At 46.4% G+C, this 18,186-nt stretch overlaps 1 protein-coding gene and 1 long non-coding RNA gene across 5 annotated transcripts in view; one reads left to right on the forward strand and one right to left on the reverse strand.

Annotated features, from left to right (window-relative positions):
- The window catches only part of Slc44a3 (solute carrier family 44 member 3), a 69,457-nt gene that overhangs the window by 16,738 nt on the left and 34,533 nt on the right, over nt 1–18,186 (forward strand). For all 4 annotated transcript variants that reach the window (XM_041651968.1, XM_041651974.1, XM_041651993.1 and 1 more), the window contains 3 exons: nt 1,174–1,298; nt 2,040–2,226; nt 11,787–11,952. In XM_041651968.1, the coding sequence (XP_041507902.1) occupies nt 1,174–1,298; nt 2,040–2,226; nt 11,787–11,952 (478 nt within the window). The remainder of the gene's footprint in view (nt 1–1,173; nt 1,299–2,039; nt 2,227–11,786; nt 11,953–18,186) is intronic.
- Nucleotides 6,071–12,669, reverse strand: LOC121448193. The gene is made up of 3 exons (XR_005974349.1): nt 12,548–12,669; nt 6,755–6,849; nt 6,071–6,092 (listed from the first exon to the last, which is right to left on the reverse strand). It is a non-coding gene; the product is annotated as an uncharacterized LOC121448193 (long non-coding RNA).

The following is an 18,186-nucleotide window of genomic DNA, read 5'->3' on the forward strand; positions in this document are numbered from 1 at the left end:
TAAGCGGTTATAACTGTCTCCAGGAGTTTTGAGGGAGAACATAGAGGCCCTATATTCCAACTGATACAGGGCATTTTCATTTTGAATGACCAATATGACGACGGTGTTTTATCCCTTTGAATATTTCATTCTGCTCTCAGACAGCCACACAGGGCCCTGGATTCCTGTGTTAGCCTTTCCAACTCTATGACGAGACACCTGAGCAAATCGCTTAAAGAGAGATTGACTTGGGCTCACTGTTTTGGAGGTTTCAATCCACAGTCACTAGGTTCCCTTGTTCCAAGCCTATAGCAATATTCTCCTGATGGAGGTGTGTGACAGCCTAAAGCTGATTATTACCTCATGGTCACTAAGTCATAGAGTTAGGGTCCCCCTATGCCTTCTGAGAACACGACTCACATAACCCACTTCCTTCAAGTAGATCCTACCTAATGTTTCTTCTATCTCCTGATAACGCCAAGGCTAGATCCAGCCAGGGGTCTAAACTTCAACACATGAGCATCTGGGGGACATTTCAGTTCTAAATCACAGCAAGTTCTGGCCACTGTGACTAGAGAAGGCTATATCATCCATCTCCCTGTTTATGATCAGTAGACAACTCTGACCTCCATAGAGTTACAATCGTGATGATTTAAGGTCAGGCTTTTATCTAGAGGCAGAGTATTTATAGTGTAAGTGTATCTTCATAGTGGAACTCTGATAACATGATTTCCATGGGCTGTGTAATGGCACACCTTTGTGGGTAAGGAGCCAACATCCAGTCCCCCACATCCAGGAGCTTTCACCAGAAGACCCTACGTGAATACTATAGACTTTAGACTCTAATGTTCTTCCTCTCACCGTTCTGTTTGGTACCACGCCTTCCTGATTATACTCAGACTCATCCTGGGACTAGGTCTCTGTGTCTGCTAAAGACCAGTAGCTACCTGGAATTAACAGGTTCTCTGCAGGCTAACCTGGCTTTCCCCGGATCATCCAGAGAGAAGTGATGGGTTCGAAAGTATTTGGGGAATTAGAACCTACTGTGTGAACAAGATCATTGGGTCAGAAATGGCTGGACTTGGTGTGGGTATCAGTGTGTGTGTGTGTGTGTGTGTGTGTGTGTGTGTGTGTGTGTAGAAGAGTGGGTAATCTCAGTACACATGCCAAGCCTGCGCTCACTTTGTTTTCCAGTTGTCTGCGGCGTCTTATGGTGGTTGTATTACGACTACACCAACGACCTCAGCACAGAATTGGACACAGAAAGGGAGAATATGAAGTGCATGCTGGCCTTTGCCATCATTACGACAGTCGTGACGGTAAGACAAGCCCTTCCAAAAGCTAATTGAGTAACCGCCATCAGCTCTGAATCCAGGTTACTGAATTCCAGCCAATAACAACTGGGATATTCCAGAAGACTTACTACTCCAGAGGTCACATCCTGTGACCTAAGGGAAAACAGTTAAGGAGAGTGTTGAGGTCAAGGAATTTGTGGTAGATAAAGAGATAGGGGTTAGAGGTGGGAGACAGGCAATGACAAAGAAAACCAAGAAACTTGACCAGGAAGAGAATAGTACAGAAGGCAGGATAAGGTAGGAGTGAAGGGCGGAGGTTTCCTTAATCTGGGAGACTTACAACTATTTCTATCTAGATAGAGAGGGGAAACCCGGTCAAGATGGTATATCAAATAACACTCCTTTTATGTCACATTCATATGCTCTTGCTTATTTGCACCCCATCTCTGTGTGCGTGGCATGGAGGAGGGAAAAATAGAAGATGTTCCCCCTGACCTTTGAAGAGCCTATTCTCACGTTCAAACTCAGACTGGCTCCTTTAGGAAGGGTTTTGGCCTTGTTCGCTATTGTGACAGCAGGATCTCACACAGGGGCCAGTACAGGGCAGGGGCTCAGTTAGTGATTGGGACTTTATCTATTCAGTTATAAGAGAAGTAATGGATTTCTTCAAAGAGAGCTGCTCGGTGCCAGCTCAACAGTTTGCTCTCAGCCCCACCCAGTGCCTCTCTGCCCGGCAGTGGTTCACTCTGACCTCTTCCTCCACAGGCGGTTCTCCTCGTCTTGATTTTCACCCTCAGAAAGAGAATGAAATTGTCAGTGGAGCTTCTCCGCGTCACAAATCAAGCCATCAGCAGCTGTCCGTCCCTGCTGCTCCAGCCACTGTGGACGTTTGCTGCCCTTGTCTTCTTCTGGGTCCTCTGGGTGGCTGTGCTGCTGAGCCTGGGGACTGCTGGTAGGTGTCACTGTTTTAGAACTGTCAGCCCGTCCCTGTGAGCGCCAAATCTCTTGTGCGACCAGGGGTGTCTGGGGATGACAGTGGTGGAGCCAGTGGCTCTGCCATGTCTCTTTTATGTTGGCTTTGGGGAAGCTGGGTTTCATGGGTTAGTAATGTCAGTCAGGGTTGGAAACTTAGGTGAAACTAATATGAACCAAAGCCCATAGAAAGGCTACTGTTAGATGCCTTCAGGTTGCTGGAGACTATAGCTCAGTGAGTAGAGCGCTTCCCTAGCAGGCACAAAACCCTGGGTTTCAACCCCTCAGCACCTCACAAATTGAGCGAAGTGGCACTTGCTTGTAAAAATAAGCATTCCGGAAGTAGAAGCAGGAAAATCAGAAGTTCAATGTCATCCTTGGCTACCATTCTCAAGAGTTAAGCCAGAAAATGAAAGATGTAGTAAGTCATTGGCTGATAATCATGCAGCAAAGATGAACCACGGCTTGCTGACTGCGGAGCTCTCTCGAATGGCACGCTCTCTCGAATGGTACGTACACACTTGTGCGAGCAGAAAGGCTGGAAATTGCCAGAACATCAGAAACAGACCAGTGCAGGTTGAGAGAATACTAGGAGAGGGCCTGGTCTTGGGCAAGAAGAAAATGAAGGTGACATCATGGTGTTATGTCCCAAAGCTGACTTGGGATCGAACTGCTAATTTGGTACCCCGTGACATTCTCCTCCATGGGCCCAGCAACAGAACGTTGATGGCCTCAGCCACAAGGACCCAGAGTTAAGGCAGGGAGGCAGGTCTTTCTCTGGTTGAAGGTAGCCTGTTTTTCCACAGCCCCTTCGTAGGACCGTGTGTCAGGGTATGATCGTTCTCTGTTAGTGTAAGAGCCCAGTGGGCACAGATGAGAGGAACCTTGTAGTAATATGAGCGGCGGGGCTGCGTTCCCAGCACCCCAGCCGCCTACATGGCTAGCTCTATGCCCCGAAATAATTACATGGAAACTGTATTCTTTTAATCACTGCTTGGCCCATTTCTATCTAGCCTCTTCTAGGCTAATTCTCACATATTAATTTAGCCCATTTCTAATCATCTGTGTAGCGCCCCTAGGTGCGCTTACCGGGAAGATTCTAGCCTATGTCCATCCTGGGTCAGAGCTTAGCTTCATCGCATGCATCTGCCTGGGAGCTGGGAGCATGGCTGCCTGGGAGCTGGGAGCATGGCGTCTCTCTGAGGCGTCTGCTCCCGAGAGGAGAGCTGTGGAATCTGAGCTCACTTCCTCTTCCTCCCAGCGTTCTGTTCTGTTTACTCCTCCCACCTATCTTCTAACCAATGAGGGCCAAGCAGTTTCTTTTTATTTAACCAATGACCTTCCTCCATCAGAACCTCAGGGAAGGAAAAGAAAGCTGGGTGTCTAGAACTGAATGTAGCTCTCCAGGTAAGCTGATCTTTGCCTTCACAGCAGAGCAGGTACCACAAAGAGCTGCCCCATCCCGCCCAGCTGTCCTCCAGGGTCGTGGACTCCCTCAGGCCACCTGAGCCTCCTTTCCACACACTCATGGGCTGCCCAAGAGCACAGAGTCCCCTTTGTTCCCCAAGACCTCTTCATCCAGTGTCAGTGGCTTGGCTCTGGGCCAAGCGGGCCAGCAACTGCATCAATTCTTGACTCTAGGAAGATGCCCCAGCTGTGCCTGTGAGAAGGGGGAGCAGCTTCCTCATCTTGGGAACGGATGTTTGCCAGAGGATGCAGATAGACAGTGCACAGTGACTCTTGGTGCCATTTAATGTCCTCTCGGGCCGTGATATAAGAGAACAGGATCTCTATGACCTAGAGTGAAGTTGTGTGAGTGTTGTGAGGGGGTATCCTCAGCAGGTACTTGAAATATAGCAGGAAGCAAGTCAGTAGTCCCTCCCGTTCTCCAGCAAGAGGGATAAATATGTCATATGTCTCAAGGTTCTCAGTACAGCAGGAAAAAACAATCTGTTGCCATTTTAGTTAAGGAGTTTTTACATGCTGTGATAAAACACCATGACCGAAAGCTTCCACACCACAGTCCAATGTTGAAGGAAGTCAGGGCAGGAACTCAAACAGGGCAGGAACCTGGAGGCAGAAGTTGATGCAGGAGCCATGGAGGAGTGTTGCTTACTGGCTTGCTCGGCCTGCTTTCCCAGAGCACCAGGCCAGGAATGGTACCTCCCATGGTAAGGTGGAATCTCACACATCAATCATCAATCAAGAAACTGCACCCACAGGCAAATCTGGTGGGAGCGTTTTTTCTCAGTTGAGATTCTACTGCTGCTTGGGGGGACCAGCCTCCAGCAGCACAGGGCTTTGGCAGGAATCCATGGAGTTGGGGAGGCTAAACTTTTCTATCTGAGGGAGGTTAGAGAAAAAGACACTCACAAATTCTCTCGATGGTTTCCTTCTTTATTTTTTCTCTTCTTTATTCTCTATCTCTATCTCATGTTGTTTTACAGTTTTTCCACCCCAACAGAATCTCCCAGGCAGACCAGGAGTCAAAACAGCTGCATCCCATTTCTCAAGCAAATGATTATAGGTGAAAACATGTTTTTCATCTCCCTCACGTGATCAAACATTTTATGGATTACAGGTGAAAAACAATTATCCCAAGAACCCACATGCATTCATACCCAAGCAACTTGTTATAGATTAACCGTGTGGCAATCAAGGTATTTTTGTCAGATCTTTTACGGGCAGGCTGCATTTTGTAGTTACAGCAAAAGGGTCAATTGCTTTAATACTTATCATGAAAGGTACTCTTGTAAGAAATCTTAAAGAAATCACAAACCTAAACTTTTTCATAAAAAAAGAATCAGTCAGCTCTACTTTAAAACTTTAGGGTATATACCTATTCGTTAATAGTTTTTTACATCAGGAGATTGAGGACATAAATGGGTATAAGGAATTAATCGTCACCTTTGGTCATCAACCAAACCTACCAGGGCGAGAACATCAGCCAGTAATAACCTGCTGCTTTGTTCTTGTTCCCTGACCTTGAAGAGTTCCACTTTCCACCACGTGCCTTTCTAAACCTTTAGATTGTCTTCTTGGATTTTTCACCTAAAAGCTATTTGACAAAAGCATCTTAGTCTAACTTTGTTGTTTTCAGAGCTTTGTTTCAGCTCTGATGTACTCTGAGACCTGTGAACGCATCTCCCGACATTAAGGTTAAAAGATTTTAAACCAGTCGGGCTATTGGGATTCAACTGTCAGTCATTAACTTGAGCTACAATCTATGCAGCTCCTTAGATGAGACTCACAGACCTTGGATGTAAATAATATCCTCGTATTTATTTTTATTCATCAAAACTCTGTATAAGTTTTCATTATTATTATCAGACTAGACAGTACAGCTTAGGGAGGGGTCATCTTCTTGACAATCCACAGGTAAAAATGCCCAGTAGAATGGGCTGTTTCCAAGAGATAAATGCACTATATTAAAGGCAGTGGAGATCTCCCCACGTCCACTCACACCATGCTAGAGTCCAGAGAAAGAGAGCTGCAGCAAACATGTAAGGGCACAGCAGAATCAAAAGACATTCCAGGGTCTGTAGTTCCGAGGTCTTGCCTAAACGAGACTGGTCCATCAGAGGATTCCCTACTGCTGGGCTCACACCTGAACTTCAACAGCAACCTGCTGCTCCTCTGGACCGCCCATGGCAAGATTCCCCCATTAAGATGAGTCCAGCTTGTACCACGCTGTTGTCAAACTAGCCAGCACAGCTATTACCCACTGAGGAGAGGGACATGTTTGCTCTTTCTCTGTCTCTTGGCTCAGGGTGCTGCAGCTGAATGGGTAGCTGTCTGCTGAACATTAAAGACAATGACATTTTCCTCTTGTTTTCACTAATTGTCCTGTAACCAGAGCAGAGGCAGAAGCCAGGTTGGGGGTCAGAAGGCCACAGACTCAGTAGGACCCATGAGCCATTTTTCTAGAAAAGCTCCAAGAAGGGGGCTGGAGAGATAGCTCAGCAGTTAAGAGCATTGCCTGCTCTTCCAAAGGTCCTGAGTTCAATTCCCAGCAACCACATAGTGGCTTACAACCATCTGTAACGAGGTCTGGTGCCCTCTTCTGGCCTGCAGGCATACATGTAGACAGAATATATACAGAACATTGTATACATAATAAATAAATAATTAAATAAATATTTAATAAAAAAAAGAAAGAAAAGCTCCAAGAAAATACACAGAACGTTCTAGGAAATCGAGTTTTTTTCCAGTTATGTCTGCTCCCTTTGAGGAATTGTCCTAGCTGGCTGGTCTGTCTTCCTTACAAATCTGTCATTTACAATATCAGTGTACCAATATAGCCTCTCAAAATGCTTTAAAAGTTGCCAGTAACATCAAGGCTACAGCTAAGTGTATAATGAATTCTACCCAGATTATTCTAGTGCATTCCAGAGGGATCTAGAAAGTTGCCTCAAACATCTTTAATAGAATATGTTGGAGACTGGAACCATATCGCTGCTCTTCCAGAGGACCCAGGTTCAATTCCTAGCACCCAGAGGGCAACTTACAACCATGTATAATTCCAGTTCCAGGGAATATGGCACCTTCTTTGGGCCTCCGTAGGCACCAGTGCTCAGACATAAATGCAGGCAAGAACCCATACCTGTAAAATTAAAACTAAAAATTAGAATATGTCCTTTGCAGAATATCCATTGATCTCTATCTCCACCCACTTAGTCAACATTTACTATGAGCTACAAATCCTGAGCCAAGCAGTGGTGGCACACTCCTTTAATCCCAGCGCTTGGGAGGCACAACATGTAAATTTTTGAGTCTACATGGTAGGTTCCAGGACATCCAGGACTATAGAGAGAGAAAACTTGTCTTGAAAAATGAAAAAAAAATCCTATTATAACATGTGGACAATGAAGTTTTCAGAAGATAGAGGAAAACATGCATTAAGTAAAGTAAGCAAATGACCATAATAATTGGTAAGAGATGTGGGGAAAATCAAATCAGAGGATGGGAACAGCAAATGCCTGAGGAGACAGGAACTCAATTTTTAATTTGGCTTTAGCATTAAAGTTAGGGTTAGGGTTGAGTAAAAGATTCTTGAACAAGGACGTGACAGTGGTGTAGACAGGGCCACAAGGCTAATTTAGGGAAGGAAGAATGTCCCAAGTAGAGGACAGTAAAGAAGGGGGTTCTGGGGTACAGGAAGGAAGCACATTCAGCTAGAATAGTGTCATTAAGAGAGCAGACTGAAGTCAGAGAAGGAACGGAGTCAAATCCTGGGGGTGTGAGATGGGAAGTTTGGAGGACAGAAACCTGACCCCGTGTTCATCTCAGGGCAGGATGGGGAGAGACAGTGGGTGCGTGGCTACCAGGTCTTTGTGGCGCAGAGTCACACACTAGGTTCTGCAGTTCCTCCAGAGTGAGCGATATTTGCCGATGTACTAGACGAAAGGTGGGGGCAGAAGAGTCTTTGGGTGTTTTGTGTCTTCTCTAACTTCAGCAGTTGGAAGAAGAGATGGGCATTAACTAAGAAAAGGCGGAAAGTTGAGAGGGGCATTTCCTGAGTAGAAATTAATTTGGAGCGTTATGTTTTAGCAACTCTTTCTAATAAGCAATGAGTCTGAAGTTCAGAAGGAACATATAAACAGTATTTGGGAGTAGATAAAGGATTGTGCTCTGGAACATTTCAATGCGAAGATGCCCTAGAAGGCCAAGGGTTAGCTTAGTCGTAGAACACTTGCCTAGATTTGCTCTGGAAAATAACTAAGTGGGCTCTGGAGATAAGGAAGGGGAGCAAAGGGGGCTGACAGTGAAGACTGGGGGTGGGTGACAAGAGTGGCATTCTGGGAAAGGGTTTCCAGGGCACGGGAGTGGTTCCACGGCTAAGCTAAGGACAACGAACTCAGCGTGGGTGTCTTACAGAACCTTGGAGGTCAGGCTATTGTGATTGTAGATAAGCGGGGAGGGGGCCATGACTGGAGACTCTTAGCAGAAAAGTCAGAGGAAAGGAATTGGAAGGATCTGGTGTGGATAGCTAATCTGGAGGGATCTGACTATGAAAGAGAGCCAAGGAAGTGGTCCAGAATAGATGGTTTTTAATGGAGAAGAGCTAAGAATGGCTCAGGAAAGGGAGTATTTTGATGGAGAAGAACAGTCTTGCGAGGACACATTCTCAAGTGTGTGGGATCTAATGACAGGGTTGGTCTCAGCCTCAGGGAGGGGCAGCTTTACCCTCTCAAGGGCCAAGGTGAAATTCTGGTCACATCGATAAGCACGGTGGGGGCAGGCACACAGAGAGGTCTTCCGATTGCCTCATTTTTCTTAGAGTGTCAGGAAGTGAAGCTGTTGGCTCGGTGGTTGGCGGAGAGATTATAAAGCAGTTGTCTAGAAGACGAGATGCGCAATCCAGCACGGTCCCCTTAAGTCCTTCGGACTCTCAGAGGCGGGATCTTCTGGTTGTCTTGTGCAGCTGCCATTTATCCTCCTAATAGCCAATATCCATCAAAAACTGTAGATGTTCCGTAAGTGTTTGGTTTCAGCCTTGGAACCGTATAACCTATAAGTCATGTGTAGTTAACCGTGCGTCACGCATTTTCCTTAGCTCCGTGTCCATTAATTACATTTGCCAGTGGTGGCTACTTGTGTCGCATTTAGAGTCAGGATGAGATGGAGTCACAGGAGTGTGAGAAGTAGCCATTACCATCCTCAGATAAGAACCTTTTAGAAGGTTCTATGGTTTGCTTACTCTTGGTCAGCTACTCTAGGGGATCGTGCCTGCACCAACAATGCCCATCCAGCAGAGGGCAGTCCTGCATGCATAAGCGGGCTTGCCCCACCCTCAGGCTCTGGAACTCTGTGAAGGTCCTTCTGCTCCCAGGCTTTTGCCCTCCAGCCACAATGCCTGATCCTTTAAGAGACGTGCATAAAGCAGTGGTCCTCTTGCCGTGATTTCCTCCCGGGTGGCATTTGGCATCATATGGAGGTATTTTGAATCATCATAAATGTGGAGTAGAAGCAAAGCATGCTCCTAAACGCCCACAAACAGATCAAGCAATCACTATACTCTACACGACAATATCTGCTCCAAAATGCCAACAAGTGCATTGAGACGCTAGATAATCCTCTCTCAGTGAACATCTGTAAACAGCTCAAAAAAGCCAATACAGAGGAACAAATAAAAGGAAGTTTCGGGAGATAGAGAGATGGCTCCGTGTGTAAAAGCATTTGCTGTGTGAGCTTACAGCCTGCATTTGGATCCCCGGAATCTACATAAAAGCTGGACATGGTAGTACAAATCTCTATAATCCCAACATGCTATAGGAAAAGGGAGGAGACAGACGAAGCTCCTGAAGTTTGTGAGCCAGCTAACCTGGTTTATGCAGCAGTAAAGAGTCCGTATCAAACCAGATGGAAAGGCAAGGACCCAGACCTGAAGGTTGCCCTCTGACTGCCACATGCACATCCAATTGCCTGCACACATGGCACATGGGTTGAGTAGGGGAGATTCAGCACTTCAACCCATAAAAATCTGTCAAAAATAGTCTCTGGGTTTTGCTTCTTTGGAGGATGTCGAGTCTTTGAGGACCAAGTGGATCTTGATTTATCACTTCAGAGGCTCCGCTTGGTGACTATTTGTCACCAGCGTGACAAGCTAGGAAATGTGTAGCCATGGCCATGGAGGGCAGCCAAGAGGGCAGATTGACCTCTCAACATCCACACCGGCCTCTGTCTGTGTGAGAAAAGAGATGCCACCGACGCTGTAAATAGTCTCCACCTCTGAATCATAATTGTAATATGAATTCTAGTTGTTTACTTCATAAGAAGAACCCAGAGTCAGATATAGGTGTTAATGCTGAAGATCAGAGAAGCAGAGCGGCCAGCCACTAGAGTTCTTACCTAGACCAATGCTCAGACCAAAAGGGTGGTCCTGTCCTCAGACTGTGTCCTGTACATCCTCAGACTGACTGCATCCTCAGACTGCTCTGAGCTCCTGTCTCTTCCAGCCATATCACTCCTGTCTCCACCTCCCTAGTGCTGGGATTAAAGGCGGGGCATCACCCTTTGTGTGAGCTCTGTCTAGGGTCAATTTCGTGTAGCCCAGGGTGGTCTTGAACTAACAGAGATCCCTCTGCCTCTGTCTCCTGAGTCCTAAGATTAAAGGTGTGTGCCGCCACTGCCTGGCCTCTAGTGGCTTAGTTCTGCACTCTGATCTTCAGGCAAGCTTTATTTGTTAAAAACACAAACAAAATATCACCAGACATAATTTGCTGCTGGGACTCAATGGTCTTGCAAAAGGAACGGCCTGCTTGTTCTCAGGCCCTGTGTACTTCACATGGTTCAGAGTGTTCTCCTCAAAGCCTGCTGGCCTGACTTATCTAAAGGGCGTTGTCATCATGAGGGGCCACTTGCTCGCGCTTGGGAATGCTTTTCCGAAGCGCAGCAGCTTAGGAAGAACACAGGCAGATTTCTGAATATGTGCCTCACCTGAAATACATTTCCTTCCAAGCCAAAACGGGTTCAACATTCAGTAGAACAACGTTGCCGTCTGTCTGCAAAGCGAGCTACCCGACTACCTCCCACCATGGGAATCTTGTTCGGCAGAACTTAGACAGGAAGGAAAGAGGATCATCCTTCATCAGTGGAATCTGTTTTGCTTAACACGTGATTATCTTCATCCTTTCCCTTTGTGCGTGAACTCTACTGTGAATGTTTAAAGGCAGATGAATGGATGAACTGAACGGCCATGTGTGGCTGTGACAAGAAATATAACACATGTTCAAATCATAGGCAGATTGTAGGTGTCACCAGAGCTCAACGTGCCTGTGCTCTTCCTTACAGTACTTTAGTATATAGTAGTTTACTATAGTTTCCTATGGAGCTCGTGAGAGAACATACAGAAGTCAAGCACAGCTGATTCCCCGGTAGCTACAGAGCTAATCCAAAGGATTCTCTTTGCTTTTTTTTTAAATATCTATTTATTTATTATATTATGTGTATAGCATTCCTTCCACGTGTGCCTGCAAGCCAGAAGGGGGCGCCAGGTCTCATTATAGATGGCTGTAAGCCACCATGTGGTTGTTGGGAATTGAACTCAGGACCTCTGGAAGAGCAGTCAGTGCTCTTAACCTCTGAGCCATCTTTAGGCTGGAAGAGAAAGGAGGGTGGAGCACACAGCAGTGGAACACTATTAATACACCTTACTGACCTTAATTTAATGCAGTATTGTGTTCCTGAAAGGCGAGATAACGATACTATGGTAACGATAAAGATAATGATAATTGTTTTCATCCACGGAGGGATACTTCTGTGGCCCAGGCTTTATTTCAGAAGCCAGCCAGATTGTACCACTCTGTGCTCAGACCACCTACTATGTCAGCTGCCTTTCCCTATGGTCACTGCCGATATTGCTGTTCGTATTCTTCAAATTCTCAAATCTTAGTGTTGGCTGTATGGATTTAAATTTTGCGTTGACGTCTGTGTTTTGCACAGTGTCAAAGACCAGGCATGAAGAAACGTGGCCTGTTGAACCATCTTCCAAGGTGAGGGAAATATTGGTGCGAAGCATGTTTGTATTTTCAATTGTAGGCACTGCCCAGGTGCTGGAAGGTGGCCAAGTGGAATACAAGCCTCTTTCGGGCATTCGGTTCATGTGGTGGTACCATTTAATCGGCCTCATCTGGACTAGCGAGTTCATCCTTGCATGCCAGCGGATGACCGTAGCAGGAGCAGTGACTGCTTGCTACTTCAGCAGGTGAGTTCAGCCCTGACCCCTGGGATGTGTCTGTGTGCTCTGGGCTGTCTATGCATCTCTGAAGATATTTGGGAGCTTTCACTCAGCTCTTGAAAAGAGAGTAGCAAGAATTAGAAAAGCAAACCAACTAGAAGACAGAGCTAAAATTTGGCCTGAAAACTCGTGTATGGTCTAGAAGAAGCAGTCGGCCTGAAATCTCACACATTTCCAGGCTCTTTTGCTTAAACTAGAAATGTAGAAGGAAAGAAACATCGAAGTCATCTTATTGCCTAGAATTAACCAATACCTAAAAGGAAGGGTTATAGTCTCCTGCGAATGCCCATTCTTAACTGACTTCAGACATTAAACATCACGGATCTATTTTAAATACACTCCAGTAGCTCTATCAACTATTTTTATCTCTGTGAAGTCAGAAGAATATTTACTTGGAAAATAATTTTACACCCTACAAGAACTGTAAACTATAACCCATTTCCTTAGAGTTAGGAACCAGTGAATTAATTACTTACTTCTGTATCGATCGCCTATTTCCTTATGAAAATAACTGAGAGCTTCCATTCCCCCTCACTCCCACCCCACCCCCACTCCCATATACCTGAGCTCTTTGCGTCTCTCCGTGTGTGACTCTCCAGGGATTGGAGCCAGAAGAGCAGTCTCAGGACAATGACAGGGTTGGAGCTGAGAGAGGAAGTTTACTCCTGGCAGAGCTGATCCTCCTCTAGTCTCTGGGACCAAATGAGTAGATAAACATGACCTTTCTGGGGTAAGAAAGCCAAGCAGCCATGATTCATGCCACTGAACGGTTACCTCTGGACAACAAAGAGCACTGTGGGCTTTTAATAGAGTGGTACCCTTTGGGAACCTCATCATTAGGGACTCTGGAGGCCTCACAAAGAGACCACTGCCCTTCGTTGTCAATGAGAGCTTTCCAGCAGCTGGAGGTGGGAGTTGCTTGGTCTCCAGCAGGGAACACATATCTGTCCAGCCAAATTGGCCAGCAGGTAGCATGTTATCTTAGCATAACCAGCCCCAAGCATTTTCAGCAAAGGCTCGGATGTGGCGGGTCAGTGGCTCATGGCATTCATCTCAGCCCTCCATTCTGTCCACACTCATTACTAAAAAACTACACAAACTATGAGAAAGAGACAAACAGTGACAGCAGATGAGAACTATCAGCCTTGAAGCGAGTGCCTTTGGATGCTAATGTCAAAAAGTAAAATTCAGCCAGATGATGAAAGCTGAAGACAGGATCTGCCACAGTGGGAAAAGCTAGAAAGGTCGGCTTGGGAGTGTTAGCTGTGTGCAGACATGCAAAGAAGATGCTGGCTGGACACAGAAGCCAGAGGCAGGAATTCAAGTATGAAATGTGCTTCTAGGCGGGCCAGATGGCTCAGCAGGTGAAAGTCCTGGCCATGAAAGCCTGCTGACCTTAGTTTGGCCCCAGATCCCACGCTAAGAAGAGACGCCTGACTTCCAGGTTCTGTCCTCCACCTTTCACCAGGGCATTCCCGTGCCCTCCTGTTTACACACACACACACACACACACACACACGGCATTTACATAGACACACAATAATAAATACAAATTTTAAAACAAATAAATATAAAATAATATGTGTTTGCAACGATACTAAGTCTTCAACCCCTAGATCTTTCCTCCGTATAAAGAATGGACGCCTTTGCTGCCCATGACTATAACCCAGAGAGGGTCTGTTCATGGGGTATCGGGCACAGCTGAGGCTGAGGCAATGCCATGCGCTGAAGCAGGGAGAACAAGTGGAAGGCTCATCACTGACTGGTGAGGACCCCATCACCATCCCACCCCACGTTCCCAGGATGCTGGCAGTCAGGCTGGCCCTCTACAGAGAGGCAGGGTTGGAGAAGCTATCTAATCCAGGTCAGGTGCCACATGCCACAAGCAGTCTCTCTCGCACAGAGCATCCAAGTGTGTCTGAACTGTTCGTCACTGTGCGTCTGAAGAAAGTGAGAGAGACTAGAGACCAAACAAAAGGAGCTGAGGGGCAGCAGGCACAAAGCCAGCTGCAGAGGAAGCTGGTGACAGTGAAGGGGAGCACCTATAATCCTATCCCAGAGAACAAAGAAGTTCTGAACTCATTGTCTGAGCCTCCGTGCAGCAGAACGAGTATTGAGAGAATGAGAAAGACCCTTTAATAATCAGCTGCTTCAAAAGTAGGAATTGTCTGATGAATGCTTAAACCGTGACGCTGAAGAACATTTCTAGAAAGTTGAACAAAAAGACAAACGGGAAGACAGGAGGAGGATAAGATGTCAGCGCTATTTAGGAAACCCATCATCTGACTGATACCGTTTTAGAAAGAGCAAACAAAAAAAAAATTTTTTTTTTTTTGAGGCACGGTCTCATGTAGCCCAAGCATCCAATTTGCTGTGCTGCTGAGGGTTGCCATGATCTCCAGATCCTTTTGCCTCCTCCCCTGAAGGGCTGAGATTTTCAGGCATACACTACCACTCAGTAGCGTATGGTACCACACTAACTGGTAGTGTGTGCCAGGTGTGGTGGTGTACTCCTTTAATCCCAGCATTCAGGATGCAGAGGCAGGCAAATCTCTGAGTTCAAGGCCAGCCTGGTCTACAGAGCAAGTTCCAGGACAGCCAGGGTTACACAGAGAAATCCTGTCTAGAGAAAACAACAACGAAAATTAAAGAATGAAATTTTCAAAGACACTTCATGAGAGCTGAGGACAAGTTAGATGTCTCCAGAAACTTCTCAAATGAAAAAAAAAAAAAAAGATCCAACCGGGCTTGAGCATCAGAACAAATGTGACGTTCTGACCTTCAGCAGCAACTCTGAACCCAGGAAACAGCAGGGCAGAACTGTCCAAATGTGAGGACTCCCAGGTCCCTGGCCGAGAGTTCTGTACCCATTCCCACCATCGAACGATCAAAGGTCAGAAAATTCCCCAAGATTTCTGGGGCACGTCCTTGTTAGGAAGAATGTTTCCACTGAATGCCATGAGTAAGCTAGGGAGGATAAGGAGTTTCAGGTCGTAAGCAGCCTGTGGAAAGAAGAGGGAGCAGCTCCCGGGAAGGAAGCTGTGTTGCAAGGGTTAAAACAAGACGTCGAGCCTAAGGCTAAGTGGGAGAACAGTGACCAACAAGAGGCTGTCTCCAGGCAAAGACAGAATGGAGAGAGGAATGGATGTTCTTGAACACATGGAGATTTACGCTTCGGCTCAGTGTTGAGAGAAGCCCAAGGGAAACAGAACAAATAAAAAATTGAGGTACAAGTACGAATGCCTGGGAAACCCTAGAGTACAGAGCAGAAATATAGTTGGACTATATTATACTTGGATCAGTTGAGAATATTCTTCACAGTACATTTATTTTAGTTATGTACTGATGATATGACGCTAAACATTAACTAAAAAGTTAGTGTGATTGAGAAAGATTGGGAAGATGAGGGCCTAGAGCGGGGAGGTGAAGATGAACAGGAGAAAACAACCTGAATCTTCTGCATGGGCCATCAGTAGGCAACACCCGAAGTGGAGAAATTAAGAGGGGCTTGATGGTAACACACTGCCTCAATACCAGAGAAGAAAACGGACAGTATGCTACAGGAAAAAAACAAGTCATAAGAACCTACAGTTTTAAAGCCTGGAGGAACGTCCCAGAAGAAAGAGCCAAACTAGCATCTCTAGAGAGGAAGAATTTAGGATAGGCGAAGCAAACTGCTGTTTCCCTTAGGCCTACCAGTACTAATACATGAGGGAACCAAAGGCACGGCTCAGTGCTTACAAGCATTTGCTGCTCCTACAGAGGACCCAGGTTTGGTTCCCCAAACTCAAGTTAAGAAGCTCCCAACAGCCTCTACCCCAACTCCAGGGAGCCAGCCCCTCTTTTGTTCTCCAGGAGGCAACTACATGCGTGTGGCAGGCATACGTAGACATGTGCATGAATTAAAAATCTAAATCTAAAGTAAAATAATGATTTATTTTTAGTGCTACAGTTATTTAATTATTAAAGCGTCTTCTTGGCTGGGCGGTGGTGGCGCATGCCTTTAATCCCTGCACTCGGGAGGCAGAGGCAGGCAGATCTCTGGGAGTTTGAGGCCAGCCTGGTCTACAAGAGCTAGTTCCAGGACAGGCTCCAAAGCTATAGAGAAACCCTGTCTCGAAAAACCAAAAGAGAGAGAGAGAGAGAGAGAGAGAGAGAGAGAGAGCGCCTTCTCAGCCGGACATGGTGGCATACTCAGAAAGCGGAGGCAGAAGGATTACCACATCTGAGGCTAACCTGGTTTACACAAGTTCTAGGCCAACATGGACAACACAGAGAAAGCCTGTTTTGAAACAGAAAGAATGGACTTTGCTTTGGACTGCCTGCTTCACCGCGAAATCCCCAGGTTTTCCTCATCTACAGTTTACAGTTCTTCCAGGCCTTATCTTGACTGATGTAATTGCTCGCATTGACTGTTGTCATTTTTTAAGCTTCTAGAAGCCTGAAGAGTTTATAAAGAGACCACTATGTACCAACCTTAAAGCTCACCTTTAAAGACCGTTTTGTGGAGCTGTAGAAATGGCTCAGTAGCTAAGAGCTCTTGTTAGGCTTGCAGAGGACCCAGGTTCAGTTCCCAGCACCCACACAGCAGTTCGCAATTGTGACTCCAGCTCCAGGGGATCCTACGAGCTCTTCTGACCTCTGAGCATACATTTGATACGCGTACAGACATACAGACGTGCAGGCAAACACTCATACATAAGATAAGATACAAACAAACATTCACTTGAAGAGGGCATCTACAGAAACTCTCTTTGGGAAGCCAAGAACACGTGCCTGGAATCTCAGCTGGGGAGGGTCAGGAATTTAAAGGTCACCCTTAGAAAAGAATGAGCTTGAGGCTACACAGTTTGAGGCTAACCTGAGCTCTGGAGACCCTGTCTCAGCCAAGGCAGTGGGTGGGGGTGGTGGGGAGCAAGGGAGATGGCTCAGCTGATAAAATACTTGCCAGGCCAGCACGAGGACCTGAGTTGGAGCCCCAGAACTCACGTAAAAAAGCCGGACATAGTGTGCCACGTTTGTTCTTAATTTTCATGTTGTTTACATTTGTTGGGGGGGGGGTGCATGCCTGAGTGTGAAGGCCAGTTGACAAGTTGCTGTAGTTTTCTTCTTTCACTGTGGGTTCCAAGGGTGGAACTCAGGTCATCAGGCTTGGCTTTACCCACTGACCTTCTCTCTAGTCCTGTGGTGTAGACTAGTAACCCCAGTGCTAGGGAGGTACAGAGAGCCAGATTCTTCCTTGGCTTGATGGCCAACCAGCCAAGCCTCTGATCGTCCTGAGTCAGAAAACAAGGTTTGGAAGACACCAAAGAAACAACGTTCCCCCCCCCCCCCGTCTCCTCAGGTTGACCTCTGGATTCCACGTGGAGAAGCACACACACACACATGCACACACACACACATACACACATACACACACACATACACACACACATACACACACACATGCACACACACATGCACACACACACATACACACACACACATACACACACGCACACACACACACACACACACACATACACACACACACACATACACATACACACACACACACACACACACACGCTCACACATGCACGCGCACACACCCGTAATAAAGACAGTTTGTATCTTGAACAGTTTGTAGTTTGAACAGATGACCTTTACCGCTGCCTCACAGCCTCTCATTCCACCCTGCAGGTTTTGCTAGAGAAACACAAAGAGGGATGAGGTCTCTGCAGGGGCCACACTGGTTCCCACTCACTAAGGGATTTGTTGGGAGCCAGGCGCCCCATGCAGCCCAGACTTTATTCAGGCACTGCAGCACGAAATTGGTTTTGCATAATGTTGGAGGAGTTTCTAGAGAGTGGCAGGCTGGATCGAACTGTTGTTGTTCTTATGGCCCTGACATTGCTGGTGTGGCCGGAAAACCTTGTGTGTACCTTGACTTAAAGGCATTCTCAATCGCCGGGCCGTGGTGTCACTGTCTTTAATCCGGGCACTCAGGAGGCAAAGGCAGGAGGACCCCTATGAGTTCAAGGCCAGTCTGATTTACAGAGCTAGTTCCAGGACAGGATCCAAAAGCTACAGAGAAACCCTGTGTCGAAAAAAACAACAACGAAATTTCCCCTGACTCCTATTCAAGTTATCACTGGTTACCCAGCATGTCGGTTCTCAAACCATGGTTAAGTACGGAGCTTATTAGTATTATTTTCAGTT

Source organism: Microtus oregoni, unplaced genomic scaffold (assembly GCF_018167655.1).
Source record: "Microtus oregoni isolate MIOR12 unplaced genomic scaffold, Mior012 000000F_ref0000247, whole genome shotgun sequence".
Classification (NCBI taxonomy): Eukaryota; Metazoa; Chordata; class Mammalia; order Rodentia; family Cricetidae; genus Microtus; species Microtus oregoni.